Source organism: Euleptes europaea, chromosome 16, assembly GCF_029931775.1.
Source record: "Euleptes europaea isolate rEulEur1 chromosome 16, rEulEur1.hap1, whole genome shotgun sequence".
NCBI lineage: Eukaryota > Metazoa > Chordata > Lepidosauria > Squamata > Sphaerodactylidae > Euleptes > Euleptes europaea.
In genome coordinates, this window is record NC_079327.1 from 2,073,465 (window position 1) to 2,095,517 (window position 22,053).

General features: G+C 49.6%; 1 protein-coding gene across 1 annotated transcript; it reads right to left on the reverse strand.

The window, feature by feature from the left end:
* Nucleotides 1-4,645: 4,645 nt before the first annotated feature.
* CNMD (chondromodulin) lies at nt 4,646-20,643 on the reverse strand. The gene is made up of 7 exons (XM_056861984.1): nt 20,569-20,643; nt 18,375-18,515; nt 16,036-16,176; nt 15,085-15,198; nt 9,079-9,232; nt 7,256-7,464; nt 4,646-4,867 (listed from the first exon to the last, which is right to left on the reverse strand). The coding sequence occupies exons 1-7, from the start codon at nt 20,641-20,643 to the stop codon at nt 4,649-4,651; spliced, it is 1,053 nt and encodes a 350-aa protein (XP_056717962.1). The 3' UTR covers nt 4,646-4,648.
* Nucleotides 20,644-22,053: the final 1,410 nt, after the last annotated feature.

Here is a 22,053-nt window from a genome sequence, read left to right on the forward strand (position 1 = left end):
AGGACCGCCTCTTCCGCCCCCAGAGAACACTATGCTCTGTAAATAACAACCTCCTGGCTGTCCCCAACCCAAAGAGTTGTTTTCTGTTGCCCCATAAAGTTGGACCAGAACCAACTTGTTGAAATTAAATCAAAAGAGTTTCTGTCTTGACATTAGGAAGAATTTTCTAACAGAGTGGTTCCTCAGTGGAACAGGCTTCCTCGAGAGGTGATGAGCTCTCCTTCCCTGGAGGTTTTTAAGCAGAGGCTAGATTGCCATCTGTCAGCAATGCTGAATCTATGATCTCGGGCAGTTCATGGGAGGGGGGGCATCTTGGCCACCTTCTGGGCATGGAGTAGGGGTCACTGGGGGAAGGTAGTTGTGGGTTTCCTTCATTGTGCCGGGGGTTGGACTTGATGACCCTGGTGGTCCCTTCCAATTCTATGATTCTATGAACACAAGTTTAACCTTGGTGGAAATCACATACTATTGTTCCCTTTAAAAGTTAAACTGCTGCAGCTGGAAGCGAGCATGCGTTGTAGGTTTCACGATTGTGGAAAAATTAATGAAGTAAAGGTTTACTATAATGCTCATGTACTCTTTAGCATCTGGTGGTCTTCCAGATCAAATTAAGTTAGGGGTGTATTAGCAACTTGTCAGGTTTTCTACAGCAAGCTGCAACAGCTTCTGTTTTTGTCTCGGAAAACAACCCCATAGAGAAAAAACAAACCCAAGCCTGTAACGAGTTCCCGGCTTCAATTAAATGTGTTTTCACCATTTAGCTTAAGGCAAAGAATTGCCTTGATGCACACACAACCCTCCTGGAGACACTGCGTGTTGCTTATATGATGGTTCTGCCACAAGGGGAAACTTGTTCTCATTCTGCTCTGCCTTCTATTTTTCTACAAACTCGATCTGATATTTCGGACAAGCAGTCAATTGTAGGTGTCTTGCTCAATGGCACTATGATTAGGGTTGCCAGCTCTGGGTTGGGAAATACCTGGTGATTTTGGGGATGGAGCCTAAGGAGGGTGTGAATTTGGGAGGGGAGGGACTCCAATGGAGTAGAGGCAACCTTCCAAAGCGGCCATTTTCTCCAGGAGAACTGATCATGGTTACCTAGAGCTCAGTTGTAATAGCGGGCGATCTCCAGACCCCACCTGGAGGTTGGCAACCCTAAGTATGAACTATCCATGTCACATCTCAATCAGTCTTTTTTAAAATCCAGAGGAGGGCAACCAAGATGGTGAGGGGTCTTGGAGACCCAAGTTCTATGAGGAAAGGTTGAAGGAGCTGGGTATGTTTAGCCTGCAGAGAAGAAGACTGAGAGGGGATATGGTAACCATCTTCAAGTACTTGAAGGGCTGTCATATAGAGGAGGGTGCCGAGTTGTTTTCTATTGCCCCAGAAGGTCGGACCAGAACCAACGGGTTAAAATTAAATCAAAAGAGTTTCCATCTAGACATTAGGAAGAATTTTCTAACAGAGTGGTTCCTCAGTGGAAAAGGCTTCCTCGGGAGGTGGTGAGCTCTCCTTCCCTGGAGGTTTTTAAGCAGAGGCTAGATGGCCATCTGTCAGCAATGCTGATTCTGTGATTTTAGGTAGAAGTTGGCCGAGAGAGGGAGGGCATCTTGGCCATCTTCTGGGCATGGAGTAGGGGGTCACTGGGGTGTGTGTGCGGGAGGTAGTTGTGAATTTCCTGCATTGTGCAGGGGGTTGGACTAGATGACCCTGTTGGTCCCTTCCAACTCTATGATTCTATGAAAATGTTTTTTTTCCCCCCATTAGAACTAACAAGGCATTTAATCCTGGGGACTTGCTGTCTTTATCCGTTCTTGGAAGCATCTGCATTCGGTGCTAGTGAAAATGATCATGCTATTGAAATCTGAAAGCTGTTCAAATAGGACTTGGCTGGCCTCTCTTGGCAGAGGAAGTGGCAAAGAGAAAATGATTTGATTTCTGTGCTGGCACTGCTTGTATTATTCAGATGAACTTTCCCCAAGTAAGGGATTTTTCTGTTGTGGCCTACTAACACAAAACTGTTTAGCGTGAGTTGCTCATTGTTTAGTGCTAAGAATTACCTCCGTAACAGCATATCAAAATGAACAAATGTGGAATTAGGACATACAATTTTTCTCTGTCCATGAGATGTATATGTGCATAGATGAAACTTATGAATTTCAGGAACCAGAAAAAAAGCAGCAATGTTATATTGTGAGAAGCTACTTCACAGAGCATTTTTCGAGCATTGTACATAGTGTAGGTGGCTCCCCAATTTAACATATTAAAAAAAAGAGTATGAAGCAGAGATGCTGGAGCAAACCCAAATATCTGGCAACTAGTTGTCTTTCAGGATTGTTACCCTGACCTAGGTAGCCCAGGCCAGCCCTATCTCGTCACATCTCAGAAGGTAGCAGGGTCGGCCCTGGTTAGTACTTCAATGAGAAACCACCCAGGGTTTTCTGTACAAAGGCAGGCAATGGCCAACCACCTCTGAATGTCTCTTGCCTTGAAAACTCTATGGGGCCGCCGTAAGTGGTCTGCGACTTGATAGTACTTTCCACCACCATCTGTGTTGTTATACATGATGGGAGAGCCAAGGTGGTATAGTGGTTAAGAGCAGCGGATTCTAATCTGGAGAAACGGGTTTGATTCCCCACTCTTCCACATGAGCAGCGTACTCTAATCTGGTGAACCAGGTTGGTTTGATTCTCCTTAAAAGATAAAGTCGGCATATAAAATCCAACTCTTCTCCTTCTACAACCAGCATAGAATTCCTTACACATGAATACGTGAAGCTGCCTTATACTGAATTGGACTATCGGTCCATCAAGGTCAGTAGCATCTACTCAGAGGGGCAGCGGCTCTCTGGGGTCTCAGGCAGAGAGGCCTTTTACATCACCTACTACTTGATCCTTTTAACTGGAGATGCCGGGGATTGAACCCGGGACCTTTGGCACACAAAGCAGATGCTCTACTGTTAAGCCACAGCCCCTGACTGGTTGAATTCAGTGGTGCATCCATCCAATGAATCATAGATTAGAATCATAGCATTGGAAGGGATCATCAGAATCATCTAGTCCAACCCCCTGCACAATGCGGGAAATTCACAACTACCTCCCCCCCACACACACACCCAGTGACCCCTACTCCATGCCCAGAAGATGGCCAAGGTGCCCTCCCTCTCGTGAACTGCCTAAGGTCATCGAATCAGCATTGCAGAGATGACTTCCCACGATGATAAAACACCCATTTTTAAAACTGACCTTTGTATACTGTCTTTTTGCAAGGAAAAATATCCTTCAGTCTAGTAGTTTATCAGAGTTTGAAGAAGAATTCCTTCCAGAAAATATGATTAGAATTTCATGACTTTTAAGATTATGGTAAAGTCTTATTTCTATTGTGCTGTTTTGTTTTGTTTTTTAAAATGGTCTATTGGTAACCTTTAGCATTGGGAAAGGACAATGCAGGAATCTAAATAGTTCAACCTCTGATGCAGAAACTGTTGGGCTTTTGTGGTCCCTCTGCCTCGTGATTGAATTTTTTCCATGCTGTGAATCCGAACAAGCATGACAACCCCTGCTATTCTTTTTGTAAAAAAATAATTGGAATAAATTATTCCCTACAACTCTTGCCTGACGTCCCAGTTGTGTCTCTTTCCCCACTACCTGCTTGAACAAAACACTAATCTCACCAAAAGGCTTTTGCTATCGAGACAAAGTTTGCGCATTTGCACCGGTGTTTGAAGTGTACCGCTTGCAAAATGTATTCAAAAAGCAGGAATCTTTTTTAGTTATCTGCTTGAAACGTCTTAGCGAGTTCTGAACGCCTTACTGCCCTCTTCCCGTAATTGATCGGGATCTTTTCAAACCACAACAGTTATCCGTCCTAAAGCTTAACGTGAGAGCATGGGTACAGGATTATAATGTACAATTATAATGTACTCTGAGGCTATTCAACTGTTAAGTTACTACTCTCTGCTTAGCAATCTTGTAGGACTGGCGCTTGCTGGCAACGACCTAGAACCAGGGGCGTGGGTTACACTAATGTACTGATTCTCCTGAAGAGCTCTCCAGCTGCGTCATTGAACGGCCGCTGGTTGTCTTCTGTCTTCAGTCCACCTCTGCCCCTCTTGGGGCAACTGCATGGCAAAAATGAGCCCTAATTGGTTCCTAACGGCTTCATGGTGACTGGGGGGGGGGGCGGCGTTCGTCGTGAATAACAACAGAGAGCCGCTTCGCATGGGATTTTATTCATCAAGCGCTCCGTGATTGACAGGCACTGCCAAAAGCAGAGGTCTCTAATTGGACATCTCCCCACGACCATTTCGAAAGGGAAGGTTTTCTAAGGAGAGGCTGCATTTCAATTTCTCGGCAAGCTTTTATCTTGCGAGACTTAATTCCTAAACAAAAGGAAGGAAACCTGTCGGAGACATTTGCGTTTTGTTTTCCTCTTCCAGCAGGGTTGAAGAGGGTACGGCTTGCTCTAAGGGAAATTTCCAAGCTGCACTCTGCTTGTTTGTGTGAAACGAATGAAATATTACCTCGAGGGCTTTCATTTATTTACATCTACAAGGGCTGACATTCCGTTTTTGATACATTAACACACACACACACAAGGAGAGCTATGCAATGATCCTTTGGTGGTGGCCCCAGGCACGAGGGCTCCTTCATACCACCCCCAAGATGCGGGCCACCCACCAGCTGCAGGGCATGATGAGGCGGCATGCGGAGCGGCACCCTTGGTAATTGTAAGGCCAGGGGTAGTAGCCCAGGAGGGGTTCGCAGATCCGCTGGCAGTGAGTGTAGCTCCGCCTGCACTCGATACAGCAGATGCCTTCGTGGTCCAGACGAGGGTCGAAGGTCATCCCTTCCCGTCCTTCTAGCTGCTGAAATTTGAAATACAACAGGTGCCGTTTCAGATGACCCAATATTCACTCTCCCGCTGTTTTTGCAAAAAACCAAAATAATTTTTTTTTTTGCCATCTTCTGGGCATGGACTAGATGGCCCTGGTGGTCCCTTCCAACTCTATGATTCTATGATAATTACATACAACCTTGCTTCCTGACATTTTGTGGTTGGCTCCTCCTCCTGGGGCAGCCATTCTGTTATTGTGCACAAAGCCCTGTGTCAGAATTCCAAAGATGCCCACAGGCTCAAAAAGGTTGGGGACCTCTGCACTAAAGGCACTGTTTGGGATCTAGCGTTGGCTTTCCCCAGTTGACCTGCACAGAGGACTAGAAGAAGAAGAGTTGGTTTTTACATGCCGACTTTCTCTATCACTTAGAATCATAGAGTTTGGAGGGACCACCAGGGTCATCAAGTCCAACCCCCTGCACAATGCAGGAAATGCACAACTACCTCCCCTCCACAGCCCCAGTGACCAGAAGATGGCCAAGATCTCTCATCATCTGCCTAAGGTCACAGAATCAGCATTGCTGACAGATGGCCATCTAACCTCTTCTTAAAAACCTCCAGGGAAGGAGAGCCCACCACCTCCCGAGGAAGCCTGTTCCACTGAGGAACCGCTCTAATTGTTAGAAAATTCTTCCTTATGTCTAGACGGAATCTCTTTTGATTTAATTTCAGCCCGTTGGTTCTGCTCCGACCTTCTTGGGCGACTCAAACCGGCTTAAAATCACCTTCCCTTCCCCATAATAGACACCCTGTGAGGTAGGTGGGGCTGAGAGAATGTGACTTGCCCAAGGTGACCCAACTGGCTTCATGTGGAGGAGTGGGGAAACCAACCCTGTTCACCAGATTAGCATCTGCTGCTCATGTGGAGCAGTGGGGAAGCAAACCCGGTTCTCCAGATCAGACTCCACCGCTCCAAACCACCGCTCTTAACCACTACACCATGCTCGCTCTCTACGCAAAGATCCTCAACTATGTTTAAGTGTGACCCTGCTTTTCTGTTCGGATAGACCAGCATTGCATTGCCCTCTGTGGAGAGAGAAAACCGCCGGGCGTCGTATCGTGCCATCACAAACAGATCGGATTTTCACTTGCTGACTTCCTATTTCTTCATCAATCTTTAGTTATCTGACTGGGATAAATTGCATCTGCTTTCATTAAATTATTATAATGCACCGGCTTTAATCAGATGTATCTTTCTATTAAATTGGAATCGCTTGCATGTCGTTTCATGTGGTGGTAAGGATTGGCGGAGCTCTCTTTTTGACAGCTTCCTGCTGTGGGGGAGGCGGGGAGCCGAGCTAACATTCAACTTCGAAGTCAGTCTGCGACCTGTGAGAATTCACCCTGAGCTCCTGTTGGGCTGAGCACTGGAAGCTTTTCTCCCTCTCCCATAATACTAGAACGTGGGGTCATCTGCTGAAGCTGGAGGGTGAGAGATTAATGCAGGGCCCTGGTCTCACTCGAGAGGCTATTCCACCAGGCGGGGCCTGGGGCCGAAAAAGGAGGCAAATTGGACCACAAACACCCCTTTACTGGGATGGGGTGGGGTAAGCCGCACACCTTCCGCCTGTGTCCTGCGATGTCTTGGCCTTGTTTGAGCTCCTGGGTATCAATCTGTTTCCCGCAGGCACCGACGGACTTTTGCAGCTGCAGCAAAGGGGCTCTGGCCGCTTCTGTTCTCGCTCCCACCCCGTTTATAGCACGAAGGTGCAAGGAAAGAAATCACGAGGCGATGAAAAACCCTCCCCATTATTCACCCGCTGCTGCAAACTCATTTTGTGCCGTGTGTTTAACAGATGCTTTTAAGCCATAGCCCTCTCTCTAGTAAAAGTCTTTGTCCATTATCAGCAGAGGTTCATTCAACAGAAATATGCACGTCCCGCACGTGGGCATAATTTTCTCTGCAAGCTCTTTCAAACGTTGCTCAGTGGAAGAATCTCCCTTCTATCAGGTCTCTGAAGGGCCAGTAGGGTTGGCAGGCCCCTCTTGGCCACCGGCAGGAGGTTTTTGGGGTGGAGCCTGAGGAGGGCGGGGTTGGGGAGGGCCTCAATGACATAGAGTCCAATGGCCAAAGCGGCCGTTTCCTCCAGGCTGGAGATCAGTTGTAATAGCGAGAGATCTCCAGCTAGTACATGGAGGTTGGCAACCCTAAGGGCCAGTTACCTGCATGGCCTTGGCACCGTTCTCCAGAGACGGGCCTGCTTCTTCCCTCTGGGCACCACCATTTTCCCCATGCCAGGAAATGTGGGAACAGCATCGAGAAATGGGGGGAGGAGGGGACACATCCTGGGGGTGGGGTGGACAGCTGACCAGTGACCAGTGGCTGCAGCGACAGGGTCCACTGCTGCCCAGTACTCACGTGGTAAGGGTTGTCCGGATTGAAGGTGGGCCTGACGTCTCTCCCAGAAGGTCTGGTATCGTTCGAGGGGCGTTCCTGCTCCCGAGCCCTCTGCGGTGCCCGGGGCCTGAGGTTGGCTTCCTCGGCAGCCGCTTCAAACTGGTCCAGGTCGAAATTCGACTGAGCCTGGCGTCTCCCCCGGGTGGCTCCTCTCTTTCTTCTCTGCCCAACTGTACAAGCAGACATTGGAATATATAGTTTGGGGATGGGGGTTCTCGCGGAGGGGGTCTAACCTCAACCTCGTAGGCACGTCGGGCTAAGTAAGACATTCCAAGTGAATTCCTTCCTGCGATGCACAGAGGAGCTCATTATGCACAAGTGCATCACGTGCAAGGGGCCCACCCAGCGGGTCAGAGAACCCAGGCCATGTCCCTGTGACTCAGCCACATCCACAAAAAGAAAAGCCAGACAAGAAATCTTCCATGCCTTATGGCCCATCTTGTGAGCTGCAGCACAGAAGAACTGCGGCTTTAGATGGGGGTGGTGTCCTCAGGAGATGTCCGCAGTGACGGGAGGCTCAAGTCATGGAGCGGCCCAAGCTCATAAACAGGTCCCACCTTCCTCATCGCCTCCCCATAAAAGGAAGATGGAGCAAGATCTGGGACAGTGACGGCCAACTCTTCAAGCGTTTCAGATCCAGAACCCATCATTAATTGGGGGTGGGACCTGTATTCTGGTGGGCTGTATTCTGTTGTTTACCCTAAGCGGGGTCGACTCGGCCCTGATTAGGACTTGGATGGGAGACCACCAAAGAAGTCCAGGGTCTCTACACAGAGGTAGGCAATGAATAAAACCACCACTGAATGTCCCTTGCCTTGAAAACTCTACAGGATCTCCATAAGTCGGCTGCGACTTGACAGCACTTTCCTCCACCATTTCCCCTGATCTGGGTGGCCCTGGCTAGCCCAATCTCATCAGATCTTAGAAGCTAAGCGGGGTTGGCCCTGGTTAGTACTTGGGTGGGAGACCACTGAGGAAGTCCAGGGTTGCTACAGAGAGGCAGGCAATGGCAAACCACCTCTGAATGTCTCTTGCCTTGAAAACGCTGCTGGGTCACCACAAGTCGACTGTGACTAGATGGTACTTTCCACCACTAGTATTTTTATGTCCATTCCAAACTGTAAGCTGCTTCGAGTCCTCAGTGTGGGAGAAAAGATGAGTAAAAAATTTTTTTTTTCAAAGTTGGGGGTGACGCTGCTAATTTGGTCACCTTAGGTCCAGGTACGACCTCCCCAGTTGAAGACCGGTGGAGAGAACGGCCTGATTCAAAATAAGGAAATGCATCTCAGTGGCAGAAGGTCCCAGGTTCATTCCCTGGCATCTCCAGTGAAAGGACCGGGTGATATGAAAGACCTCAATTAAGTCTCTGGAGAGCTGCTGCCAGTCAGAGTAGACCATCCTTACCTTGATGGACCAAGGGTCTGATTCAGTATATGGCAGCTTCATGTGTTCATGTGTTCAAGGGTAAAAGGGCCTAGACTTGAGCCCCATTCCAATCACAAACTAAACCAGCTCAGTGCAGTGGTTAAAATGTCAGATTAGGATTTGGGAGACTTGGGTTCAAATCCTTACTCAGCCACGCACCTCAATAGGCGACCCTGGGTCGGTCACTCTCTCTTAACCTACCATGCTTCCTAGGGTTGTTCTGATGGCCACTCTGAACGGCTTGGATGAAGAAAGAGATAAAAACATGTACTAAATGGGAAGGATCCAGCTGTTCCCTACAGTTGCGTTGATATTACAAGAAAGGCATAAAATGAGACACTCTACGGGAGAAAATTTACCTTTGGGGTAGGACGGTCGAAGCCAGAAAATCTGAAGATCCCCACAAAGCTCTAAGATTTTGGGACTCAGGAAATTGTTGTTCTTTATAGGCTGGTCTGCAGCCACCCAAACAAGGGAGTTTTCATCGAATTTAGCCGGCAAAATCTCATCTTCCTGTAGGCAGAGAGTCAAAAAAGCAGGGCTTTGTGTCAGACCTTACATAATCTGCAGCAAGCGACAATGTTATGTGTGAAACGAGGCACTAAAAATAGCCACAGGTTAGGAGGCAGAGAGAAAAAAAAGGATTCCACCTATTCTTCACACAGGGCGATTTTCCATTTCAAGCAACTTTCGATCTTTCCAATTTCAATCCCATGTGGGATTAGCTGGAATTTGGATCTATGAAGCTTAAGGGAACGGTTGTTCCTGATTCCATTAAGAAAAAGGATGCTGCGAGAAAAAGTGTGTGTTTGTGTGTGTGTCTTTAAATGTGCTTGTTGTCTTTGCAAGGGGCTGTAACTATTAACCATTAATGCAGACGTATTTGCACACAAGACACTTGGGTGATGAGATGCACTTTTAAAATTGGGCTGTGCTGCTGTGCTGCAGCTGGAACACTTTGAAGTTGCTTGAGATCGCAGAAGGGATGTGGTGTTGGATCATGGAAAGGGAGGGTGCCATCCTGTAAGGGGCAGGGTTCGGGTGCCGTCAGAACATCCAATTCCGTGGTAAGTCCCAGGGGCGGCAAACACATTAAACCCAACCAAGTATCCTGCACATAGGAACATAAAAAAAACCCTGCTGGATCAGACCCAGGCCCATCAAGTCCAACAGTCTGTTCACATGGTGGCCAACCTGGTGCCTCTAGGAAGCCCACAAACAAGACGACTGCAGAGCATTGTCCTGCCTGTGTTCCACGGCACCTAATATAATAGGCATGCTCTTCGGATCCTGGAGAGAATAGCTATGCATCATGACTTGTGACCATTTTTACTAGAAGCCATGGATAGCTCTATCCTCATAAGAACATATGAAAGGCTCCTCTGATCCTGGAGGAAACAGGTATGCATCAGGACCAGTATCCATAAGAACATAAGAAAGGTCATGCTGGATCAGACCAAGGCCTCTCAAGTCCAGCAGTTTGTTCATCCAGTGGCCAACCAGGTGCCTCTAGGAAGCCTACAAAGAAGATGACTGCAGCAGCATTGTCCTGCCTGTGTTCCACAGCACCTCATACAATAGGCATGCTCCTCCGATCCTGGAGAGAATATGTCTGCATCATGACTAGTATCCATTTTGACTAGTAGCCATGAATAGCCCTTTCCTCCATGAACATGTCCACTCCCCTCTTAAAGACTTCCAAGTTGGCAGCCATCACCACATCCTGTGGCAGGGAGTTTCACCATTTAACTATGTGAAAGTGCAGACCGTAGGGTTAACAGAGTACATCCGTTTTGCTCCTGTCTCCATAAGCTTGGTACTGGAACCTGTTCCCCTATTTCCTTTTGCTTCTAAGTGAGCCATGGCTCACTAGTAAAAATGGATACTAGTCATAATGCATACCTATTTTCTCCAGTCTCAGAGGAGCAGGCCCTATTCTATTAGGTGGTTTAGAACACAAGCAGGATGCTGCTGCTGCAGTCGTCTTGCTTGTGGGCTTCCTAGAGGCACCTGGTTGGCCGCTGTGGGAACAGACTGCTGTACTTGATGGGCCTTGGTCTGATCCAGCAGGGCCTTTCTTATATTGTTATGAGCCAAGAGATCTCCAGCCAACAAAGGCAAAGAGAGAAGGCAGCACCCAATTCTGACATGCAACCTGAAACAGAAAAGGTTATCCAAGGGATTGCCCTAGAAAAAGCCACCCCACCCCCAGTGCCTGGCCTTCTGTAACTGATCATTGTTCCTACAGCCATAGCAGAACCTCTTGCTATGATAAGCATTTCCATCCTGTAAATACAGGAGCCGTGCCCAGATTTGGGCCAGGTCTGCTTACATTTAGGGTTGCCAACTGCCTGGTTGTGGCAGGCAATTGCCCGCCAATCAACTGGGCTGCCCCCTGATCAGCTGATGGTCAGTGGGCGGAAGAAGAAAGGGGGGAGCGACCCCCCGCGTGCTCCCAGGAACACTCCAGCCTCTTGTTCCAAACTGCAAGCCCGATCAGTCCCAATCTGACTCATAGCGTGGAAAGGGAGGCTGGAGCCTTCCTCCTAGCCCTGCTATGCGCACAACCAGAAGTGGAATCGGGAGCGCACAGGAATCCCTCCACCCAGCCCCGCCCATAAGAAACCCCCGCCCAAGGTAAGGTTGAAGGAGCTAGGTATGTTTATCCTGCAGAGAAGACTGAGAGGGGATATGATAACCATCTTCAAGTACTTGAAGGGCTGTCATATAGAGGAGGGTGCCGAGTTGTGTTCTGTTGCCCCTGATGATCGGACCAGAACCAACGGGTTGAAATTAAATCAAAAGAGTTTCGTCTAGACATTAGGAAGAATTTTCTAACAGAGCGGTTCCTCAATGGAACAGGCTTCCTTGGGAGGTGGTGGGCTCTCCTTCCCTGGAGGCTTTTAGGCAGAGGCTGGATGGCCATCTGTCAGCAATGCTGATTCTATGACCTTAAGCAGATGATGAGAGGGAGGGCATCTTGGCCATCTTCTGGGCATGGAGTAGGGGGTCACTGGGGTGTGTGTGTGGGGAGGTAGTTGTGAATTTCCTGCATTGTGCAGGGGGTTGGACTAGATGACTCTGGTGGTCCCTTCCAACTCTATGATTCTATGATCTGGCAGTGGCAACCCCAGCTTACATTCCCAGCTTTGGATCAGTTATCCAGCATTTCCCATTTGTGACGCTTCAGTGGCCTGGCCAAATGCCACCCTTTGCTCCAACCACAACTGCTGCTGAAGACCTGTCTGTCCACCTGCAACCCTCCCCTCTGGGACCTTATATGGAATTATTCCTGGACCATCCCGCTCAGGATGCACACCTGAGCCCCACCTGTGCCTCCCTCCTTTCCAAACCTGTAAAGACATGAATCCTTTGTTTCCTGGGCTGTGCCACGCGGCCAGCCAGAACCACGGATGGACAACTCAGACAATCGAATGCCGCTGCTCAAAACATTACACGTTCCTCATTTCAAAACTTTTCTGGCTAACTAGGCAACTTTTAATGCTGCATTATGGTAATTTTTGCACTTATAGTAAAAAAGAAAAAGCAAGATTATATTGTAAATGTCCTGGTTCACATTTTATCATTGCAAACACTGAATATAAAATGGCCAATTAAACTAGTGTTTGCAGTGAGAAGGAGGGAATTTATCTTGAGCTTGGAAGCAATTCAATGTTTTTGTTTTTCCACTACTAGGCTATTTTTATTCCCAAAAAGCTTTCATGAGTTTTATAATATATATATATATAAAGCAAAGGCCATAGAAACAGAATATAAATGAAGCATTTTTCCACACTATCTAGTGGAGAGCAGAGGAGCCAGTTACAAAAATCAATAACTATACCGTGCGAACAGTCTGGCAAAATAAAATTGATCTATGGCGGTATCAAAATCAATCTCAAAGATTTTACTACAGAGGCCATTCAGAATTTTACCCTCTGAATTTTACCCCAATTTACCAATTCTGCCTCCCTCCTCCAAAGGAACCTCAACCCCCTTGTGTAGAAATAATATTTGGCTTCTTTAAAGTCTCTAGTTCAATCACTACCCTTTTCCAGCAACGCTTTGAAGCTGAGAATGAAAAACCTTTAGGGTACACTTCAAAACGAAGGCTCTTTTTAACTTACACTTCAAACTTTTGGTCAATATAATTGCTTTTACCGAGCAAGACTTTTAATCAGAGATACCGTATTAACTCAACACTGGCAGTGGAAGCTGTTCCCAAACCAAATCTTTTGCAACATCCTAAAATGCATCTCCAGAGTAATAAAGCCAAACCCCATATTCTGGGGAAGGAGTCCCTGAAATTTAAACCACCTCTAATGGATGTTTATTCAGCGTATTCTGAAGCAACCCCTAATGAAGACTCCCTGCATTTCCCTCGCAGGCAGTAAACAACAATTGCTTTTCCATCATCTGCACGGCAGCTTTCAAGACATTTCCTATTTTCCATCAGGCAAACGCAGTCAATTCCATCACTCTCACACACCTAATGTTTAAAAAGCTTTCTCATTTCCGCAGGTTTCCACCCCGCCCCCGCCCCCATAGCTTCCTGAAAGCTTGATGTCCTGGATTGGTCATAACGCTGCCATGTAAAACCAGTTCAGAATAGCTGATAGTTTGGAATTCAAAATGCCAACTTCTTTTTCCATCCTCTCACACAATTATAGAACTTGCGCGCTGCCGATTCCAGATGGTTAAAGGAAGGCACTTCCTTTACATAATGCATGACTGGTTGAAGCAGCGATATATGGTTATGGATCCTAGCGTAGATGCTTTCTAAAAAGGATGAGATAAATTTGAGGAAGGTAGTGAATGTCCCTTGGTAGAGGCCGGATCCAGGAGAGAGTTTGTGGGAAGAGGTGAGTGTAATGGACTCTTCCCTTACTCTTACACAATCAGCCTGCATCTTCTCCTGAAAAACCTCTTTGAGGGTAAGGAAAGCCTCATCAGCAAAATGTGCCACAGGAATGGAGATGAATTGACTACAGGGAATCAGGGCAAATCTTGTCCTTCCTCCTCTGATGGGACAAGCGGCCAGTGGGAGGAGGAGTTGGCCCAGTACTTCTCATCTTGGAGGTGCGTCCTGCCCCTCAGAGAGCACTTTGGAGACAAACGGTAGGCTGCTGGAGGAACGGAGAGGCAGGGAAAGACCTCCTCTGGTAACTCCATCCACAAGTCTCTTGCCTAGAGCATTGTGTTAAGTTTTGGGTGCCACAATTTAAGAAGGATGTAGACAAGCTGGAACATGTGTCCAGAGGAGGGCAACAAAGATGGTGAGGGGTCTGGAGACCAAGTCCTATGAGGAAAGGTTGAGGGAGCTGGGTATGTTTAGCCTGGAGAGGAGATGACTGAGAGGTGATATGATAACCATCTTCAAGTACTTGAAGGACTGTCATAGAGAGGAGGGTGTTGAGTTGTTTTCTGTTGCCCCAGAAGGTCGGACCGGAACCAACAGGTTGAAATTGAATCAAAAGAGTTTCTGGCTAAAATTAGGAATAACTTCCTGACTGTTAGAGCGGTTCCTCAGTAGAACAGACTTCCTCGGGAGGTGGTGGGCTCTCCTTCTCTGAAGGTTTTTAAGCAGAGGCTAGATGGCTATCTGACAGCAAGGCTGATTCTGTGAACTTAGGCAGATCATGAGAGGGAGGGCGGGAAGGGTTGCATCAATATTTTGGCTCTCGTGGCCCTTTCTTACATGCCCAGGGAAACGCCACTTTGGGGTCAGAAAGCAATTTTCCTCCAGGCCAATTTGGTCAGGGATCCTGGAGAGTATTTTTTGCCATCTTCTGGGCATAGAGCAGGAATCACTGGGGGTGTGATGGAGTGAGGAAGTTGTGAATTTCCAGCACTGTGCAGGGGGTCCCTTCCAACCCCATGATTCTATGATTCTTCTATGACTCTATGTGTATCTGAAGAAGTGAGAGATGACTCACGGAAGCCACTTCCCACTAGGATTAACAGGAGTGTCTATATAGTTCACAGAGATTTGGGTGAAACAAATGTATATGTAAAATACAGAGTTTTAAATGAAACAAAATATAACATAACCCCTCCCCCAGACTAAACACCCCTACAATGTCTAAAATTTAAAAAATTAACAAATAACCCAAAAAAGCAGAAAAAATTATAAGCATCATAAGCCACGCAGGAGGCCAGGGTTCCCACAGAAGAATCAGCCCGAGGCTAGATCCAAGCTTTCCCATTGGACTCAGTCCCAGAGCTCTGCATCAAATGGAGCTTCCAAAATTAGAGGCAGTGTACCTTAGACTGTGGGATCTTCTTACACCCTTTCTTTCCCTTGTTAACCTACCAAGCTTTTCATATTTTAAAAACACCTAAGCATCATTTCATTGACTACCTACCAGGTCAAAGGAGAGGGTCTCTTTGGCCATGGCGTTGACTTCAGGGACCCGAGTTTTAGCTTGAGCTTTAATGAAGCATTTCTCTCCACCAGCAAAACGGATCCCGGTGATGCCCTGGGAAGACACAGCTCGGTTAGATCGAGGGCTCTGCGGTGTCACCCGCCCGCTGGAAAACAAACCGCCTCTGCACAGAAGTACTTTGTAGGTGGGCTTCAAACACAGGCCGGGTTCTGTCGTGGAAACCAGCGCTTGCAAACGTGCCAAAATAAAACTACGGTGTCATGGGTGCGTTTTGAAATCAACAGTCTGGTGAAATACCCGTTGCCATTTTTCTCCCATTCAAGGTCTACCTATGAAGCAGTACAGCCTGTATCACCCGTTTCATTTTACTTTGTGTTAAGGAAAGTGGTAGGGTTGCCGACCTGCAGGTGGTGACTGGAGATCTCCCAGAATTACAGCTGATCTCCAGATGGCAGAGATCAGTTCCCCTGGAGAAAATGGCTGCTTTGGAGGGTGGACTCCACGGCAATATACCCCACTGAGGTCCCACCCCTCCCCAAAACCTGCCCTCCCCATGGTCTACCCCCAAATTTCCAGGATTTTTCCAACCTGGAGCTGGCAATTCTAGAAAAAGGCTTTTTTTTGTACACGCAAGGTATGGCATCCAGCAAAAGAGAAGAGGGAAATGCAACACCTGAAACACAATCCTGACCTTCAGTAGTGGCAAACAATAGGGTTACTAACCCCAAGTTGGGGCCTGGAGTTCTCCTTGAACTAGATAGCCAAGACCTTGACACCAGGGCATACCTGCAAGGTGAGGTGTGTGTGTGTTAAGTGCCGTCAAGTCGCTTCCGACTCATGGCGACCCTATGAATCAATGTCCTCCAAAATGTCCTATCTTTGACACAAGGTGAGGTGGGGGGGGGGAAGAGCTTAAGCCCCCTTACTTACTATCTGAAAATCATGGACTTCAATCGCCTCTTCACTTCCACTTCCGGTTTTAAAAATCTCCAGATTGTTCCCAGCGTCAATTTCCATCGATGCCTCTTGCACTTTCCCGTTAATACTCATTGTGTAGTGAACGTTGTAGAGCTGGAGTCAGAAGCGACATCTTTTAGATAATAATTGCGGAGGTGAATTCTGTCATCAAAGTGGCACGGGCTGGCTTAACATTTTACTGGGAAGCAATCCTCAGGGGAGCTGTGGGAAAGCCCTCTGTACATGGAACGGCTCCATTCCATCCTCACAATAACCTCGTGAGGTTAGTTAGGGTAAGAAATTGTGATTAACCATCCGGGAAACGTCACAGCTAGGAAGGGGCCTGTGCTCTCATCTCTGTGCCCCAGATCTCAGACCTGGTCTTCAACGTGGTAACAACCCCGCAACTATTAAAAAAGGAAACGAACGCCAGGAGGGCACGAAAGACCGCAATTCTGAGGGAGGTTCCAGAGGGCAGCTGTGTCAGTCTGCAGTGGAAGAACCGGATTCAAGTCCAGTAGCATCTTAGAGACCAACAAGATTTTTGGAGTACGAGCTTTTAAGAGTCAAAGCTAAAACCTTGCTGTTCTCTGAGGTGCTACTGGACTTGAATCAAGCAATTCTGAGGGAAAGCGTGTTTGCAGAAGTCCTCCTTCTGGGATCTAGGACCAGTTTTAGAGTATTGTGCTTTGAATGCAATAATTAATCAATCAGTCATAGCAGCAGAATTAAAATATGGATGGTTCTGTTTACAACCACCTTAAAAGTAAAGGTAGTCCCCTGTGCAAGCATCGGGTCATTCCTGAATCATGGGGTGACGTCACATCCCGACGTTTACTAGGCAGACTTTTTTTTTGCAGGGTGGTTTGCCATTGCCTTCCCCCAGTCGTCTACGCTTTACCTCCAGCAAGCTGGGTACTCCTTTTACCGACCTCAGAAGGATGGAAGGCTGAGTCGACCTTGAGCCGGCTACCTGAAACCGACTTCCGTTGGGATCGAACTCAGGTTGCGAGCAGAGCTTGGACTGCAGTACTACAGTTTACCACTCTGCACCATGGGGCTCTATAACCACCTTATGTGTGTAAAGTGCCGTCAAGTCGCAGACGACTTATGGCAACCCCCTTTTGGGGTTTTCATGGCAAGAGACTAACAGAGGTGGTTTGCCAGTGCCTTCCTCTGCACAGCAACCCTGGACTTCCTTGGTGGTCTCCCATCCAAATACTAACCAGGGCCGACCCTGCTTAGCTTCTGAGATCTGACAAGATCAGGCTAGCCTGGGCCATCCAGGTCACCTTACTAGGTTAAATATGTCACTGAGTATTTCTGCATTATAAACAATCTCAAGCTATGGGGCTTACAATGGTTGCAGTATTATCCAAATTCCTCCAGATATCCCGCTCTCTGGAGGGAGGACGGGCCAGGGAGGGTTGTGGGCACACTTGCAGGGTTTATGAAATTCTCCGCTCAATGACTAGAAGTACCTACAGTGCTCTTGAGCTCTGGCTCCGAAAGCACAGGAGAGGAGAAACGTCCGTGTTGGAACGAGAGGAAAATAAAATGCCTGAAGAACTTGGCAAAAGCCCCAAGAAGAAATCTGAAGCGTGCTTGTGTTCCTTGTCGAAGGTTTTCTGGCTCAAGTAGAAATGAAACCCGACAGGGAAAGAAGCAGCTCTGTCTTCACAGTGGAAACATTTCAGCTGGCAGTTATTGGGACTGCAACTTAAGGCCTCAACGGCTCGGTTTTAGAGTAGTCCTTCAAATGTGAACAGAAAATAATTAAGACGATGCCTAATATTTGGTACACCTAGGCGGTGGGTTCAGAGTATGCAAGCTCTCAAGTTAACAATGAATGTTTTGCCAAGCGGATTGAATGAGACCTGGCAGATGCTCAATGCCGGGGCAACAAAACCCTCTTGACTAGGGTTGCCAACCTCCAGGTACTAGCTGGAGATCTCCTGCTATTACAACTGATCTCCAGCCGATAGAGATCAGTTCACCTGGAGAAAATGGCCGCTTTGGCCATTGGACTCCATGGCATTGGAGTCCCTCCCCAAACCCTCCCCTCCTCAGGCTCCGCCCCAAAAACCTCCCACCGGTGGCAAAGAGGGACCTGGCAACCCTAAACGCATCTTTTGCTACTCCAGGCATTTCCAGACCTGGAGTTGGCAACCCTGACTCTAGTCTGGGCAACTGGAGAAGGCTTTTTGGGACTCCGCTGGGGGGTTTCATAGATTGTAGTGTCACCTGAAGGGCTGGGGCGGCCTTGGGCCCACCCAAATGAAACCCCGACTCAGCCCCCCCCCAACATTTACCTCTTTGTCATTCGCCTTCCAGTAGTAAAAGGCTCCTATGGCCCCGAGGAGGAGCAGGAGAGCTCCGCTGATGAGCGCCATGGCCCCGATCCTCAGCAGCCGCCCTGTGCTAGAGGGTTTCGCCATCACAGCCGAATAAGCCTGGAACAGGAGAGACCAGAGGTGCTGGAAACGAGGGGTCAAGGGCCACGGCCACCAGTTTGGGGGGGAGATCCCCATACTTTCCATGGGACAGACTTTCTTGCCTCACATCACACAGCTTGGCACTAAAGTCTCGATCCAGAAGAGATCCCAACGCCCTGCCCCACATTCACATCCCAACGCCCCCTCTTCTGTGGGTACACAAGCGGGCAGGAGCAACATGAAAGGGGGCTTATCCTTGGACCCATAAGGACAAAAAGAGGTCAACCTTCCCCCAACCCAGATTTCTTACAAGGGGGATTCTTCGCTTCTTGGCACCCTCCAGGTCAGGGGTCCCCCAACCTTTTTGAGCCTATGACCACTGTTGGAGTTCTGACGTGGGGTGGGGGGTGTCGGCGCAACCGCAAAATGGCTGCTGCGGGAGGCAGAGCGAACCACATCGAGGAGTTCGCATCCAGCCTTGGGTTCAAATCCAGCACTAAAGCTCCAAGGCCTTTTGGAGCATAGGTCTGGAGGCTTCTCCAGGGAAGGCGGACAGTGTATCGGTGACAGCTGGGAGACCTTGGGCCAGTCATACACTGTCAGCCCGTCCTACCTCACAGAGCTGTTGTGAGGATAAAATGGAGGAGGAGGAGGAGGAGGAGGAGGAGGTAAGCCACTTAGAGTCTCCATAGGGGGGAAAAGGCAGGGTATAAATGTGAAATAAATAAATAAGACTACTTAAGCCTACAGTTTCTTTCTGCATGACATCTCCGTGGCCCCACAGCAGCACACACCTGTCCTCTTTATGTTGGATGGAGTTCACATTTTTTTCTAACTACTCAGCCAGGGTTGCCAACTCTGGCTTTGGAAATTCCTGGAGCTTTGGGAGGCGGGGCCTGGGGAGGGCGGGTTTGGGGAAAGGAGGGACCTCATCAGGGTGTGACGCCGCAGAGCCCCACCCTCCAAAGCAGCCGTCTCCTCCAGGGGAGGCTCATCATCTCGGTTGTCTGGAGATCAGCTGCAAGAGCAGGAGAGTGCCAGCTGCCAACTGGAGATGAGCAGTTCTCGCCCAGACATCAATTATTGGGGGCTAACAGAAAAGCAACTTTAGGGGAGGGGGTCCTGAAAGGGAAAGTGGAGAGGGAGGGAGGGAGGAAGAACCCCCCCCCACTCTAGTGACCGAAGAGGGGGTCTTTGGTCCCCTCCCCCACTGCTGCCCTACTCCAAATGGCCCCCTTCAACCTCTCCTTTCCGGCAGGTTTCAGGCATGTGGGGAGGTGGGACGCTGCCCCCACCCCAGACAGGGCCGATGCTGTTCAGTGAGTAGCCAGGGCTGATCCTCCAGCCACGCTGGCTTGGACGGCTGAGGAGGAGGGCCCTGATGACCCAGCAGAGGCTCAGCTGGCACTCTGCACGTGCCTGGAGGAACTCTTTTAAAGGCCATTTATGCCCGGGAGGTTTTGCCTTGGATTTGCTGCTCTCTAGAGGCCCATTTTCCCCGTCCTAATTCTCAAAACTCAACAATAAGCCCCCAGGCAGAGTTTTGAGAAACCGAGTGGAGGGAAATGGGCATGTAGAGAACAGCAAATCCAAGGCAAAACCTCCCGGGCATAAACGGCAGGAGCCTTTTGGAACAACAGCTCCTCCTGTCAAAAGCGAAACGCGCTCTGCACATGCTTGGAGCCACCGGGTTTCCTTTTTGTTTTCCCAGACAGAAGTTGCTGCGTGGGGTGGAAGCAAAACCTGTTAATTCAGGGCAGATTATTCCCAATCCCTCCGCTTCAAAGCAGGAGCTGCGACTTAAAGGGACAGATAAATGGAGGGGGGGAGCAGCCCCTCTTCTCCCCCAGCGGTGTGTGTTGGAGGAGGGAGGGAAGGAGGGGGCGATCTCCGACGGAGAGGGCCGGGGCTGAAGGTCTGCCCCCCTCCCCTCGACCCCTGGGACGGACCCTCGGGGAAAGGCGTCGCGGGGCTTCGTGCACCGCGGGGCTGCTGCTTGCGGGGCGTCCTCGGGGGGGACAGGCGAGCCGGGCGGCCGGGGGAGGGCGGGGGCTGCCGGGCGGGTACTCACGGGGGGCGTCGGGCACCGCTCCGGCTCCTCCGGCCCCGCCGCGGCCAGGGGCGCCTTCTCCAGCCCGCCGGACATCGCCGCTGCCCGCCCGGCCGCCCTGCGGCCCCGACGGGGCGGGAGGCGCAGGAGGCAGCGGCAGGGGCGGGCGGAGAGGGGGCGGCCCTCCGGCGGGGGGGGGGGACACAAGGAGCCCTTTCACAGCGGCAGGGGGGGGGGCTTTGCGGCTCTTTTGGGGAGCCAGGACGCGGCGGAGCCGGGGAGGGGTCTCGCCTCGGGTATAGGCCGGCCACCACGTCCCCCCCGAAGTAGGGGGCTTGACAAAAAGAAGGGAGGGGTCGTGGCTCAGCGGTAGAGCATCTGCTTGGCAAGCAGAAGGTCCCCGGTACGATCCCCGGCATCGCCAGTCAAGTAGGTGGTGTGAAAGACCCGAGACCCTGGAGAGCCGCTGCCGGTCCGGGTAGACAAGGCTGACTCTGATGGACCCGGGGTCTCATTCGGTAGAAGGCAGCTCCGTGTGTTCAATGTGCTCTTCACACTTTTATACGGAACTGTGGCTCAGTGGTGGAGCATCTGCTTGGCAGGCAGAAGGTCCCCGGTTCCATCCCCGGCATCTCCAGTTAAAGGGACCGGGCAGGTAGGTGATGTGAAAGACCTTTCTCTGCCTGAGACCCTGGAGAGCCGCTGCCGGTCTGAGTAGACAAGACTGACTCTGATGGACCCGGGGTCTGATTCAGTAGAAGGCAGCTCCATGTGTGTTTCACAAGTTCACAAGGTTGGAAGAGAGCACAAGCGCCATCCAGTCCAACCCCCTGCCATGCAGGATCCCACAATCAAAGCGCTCCCGACAGATGGCCATCCAGGCTCTGCTTGAAGACCTCCAAAGAGGGGGACTCCACCACCCTCCGAGGCAGCGCATTCCACCATCAAACAGCCTTCACCATGTTCCTGTGTGGGCTGTGGCTCAGTGGTAGAGCATCTGCTTGGCATGCAGAAGGCCCCAGGTTCAATCCCTGGCATCTCCAGTTAAAGGGACCAGGCAAGTAGGTGATGTGAAAGACCTCTGCCTGAGACCCTAGAGCAGTGATGGCGAACCTTTTAGAGACCGAGTGCCCAAACTGCAACCAAAAACCCACTTATTTATCGCCGAGTGCCAATGCGGCAATTTAACCTGAATACCACCCCCAGAGGGGGCCCAGAGGGAGAGGCTAGGGTTGCCAAGTTCCTCTTCGCCATGAGTGGGAGGTTTTTGGGGTGGCGCCTGAGGAGGGCGGGGTTTGGGGAAGGACTTCAGTGCCATAGAGTCCAATTGCCAAAGTGGCAATTTTTTCCAGGGGAACTGATCTCTATTGGTTGGGGATCACCTGTAATAGCAGATCTCCAGCTAGTACCTGGAGATCGGCAACTAGTTCCTTAGTGTTTTCTCTCTACATATCAAGACACATGGAAAGGTGTTTGGAGGATGGCTTGTGGGCACTTCAAAGGTGG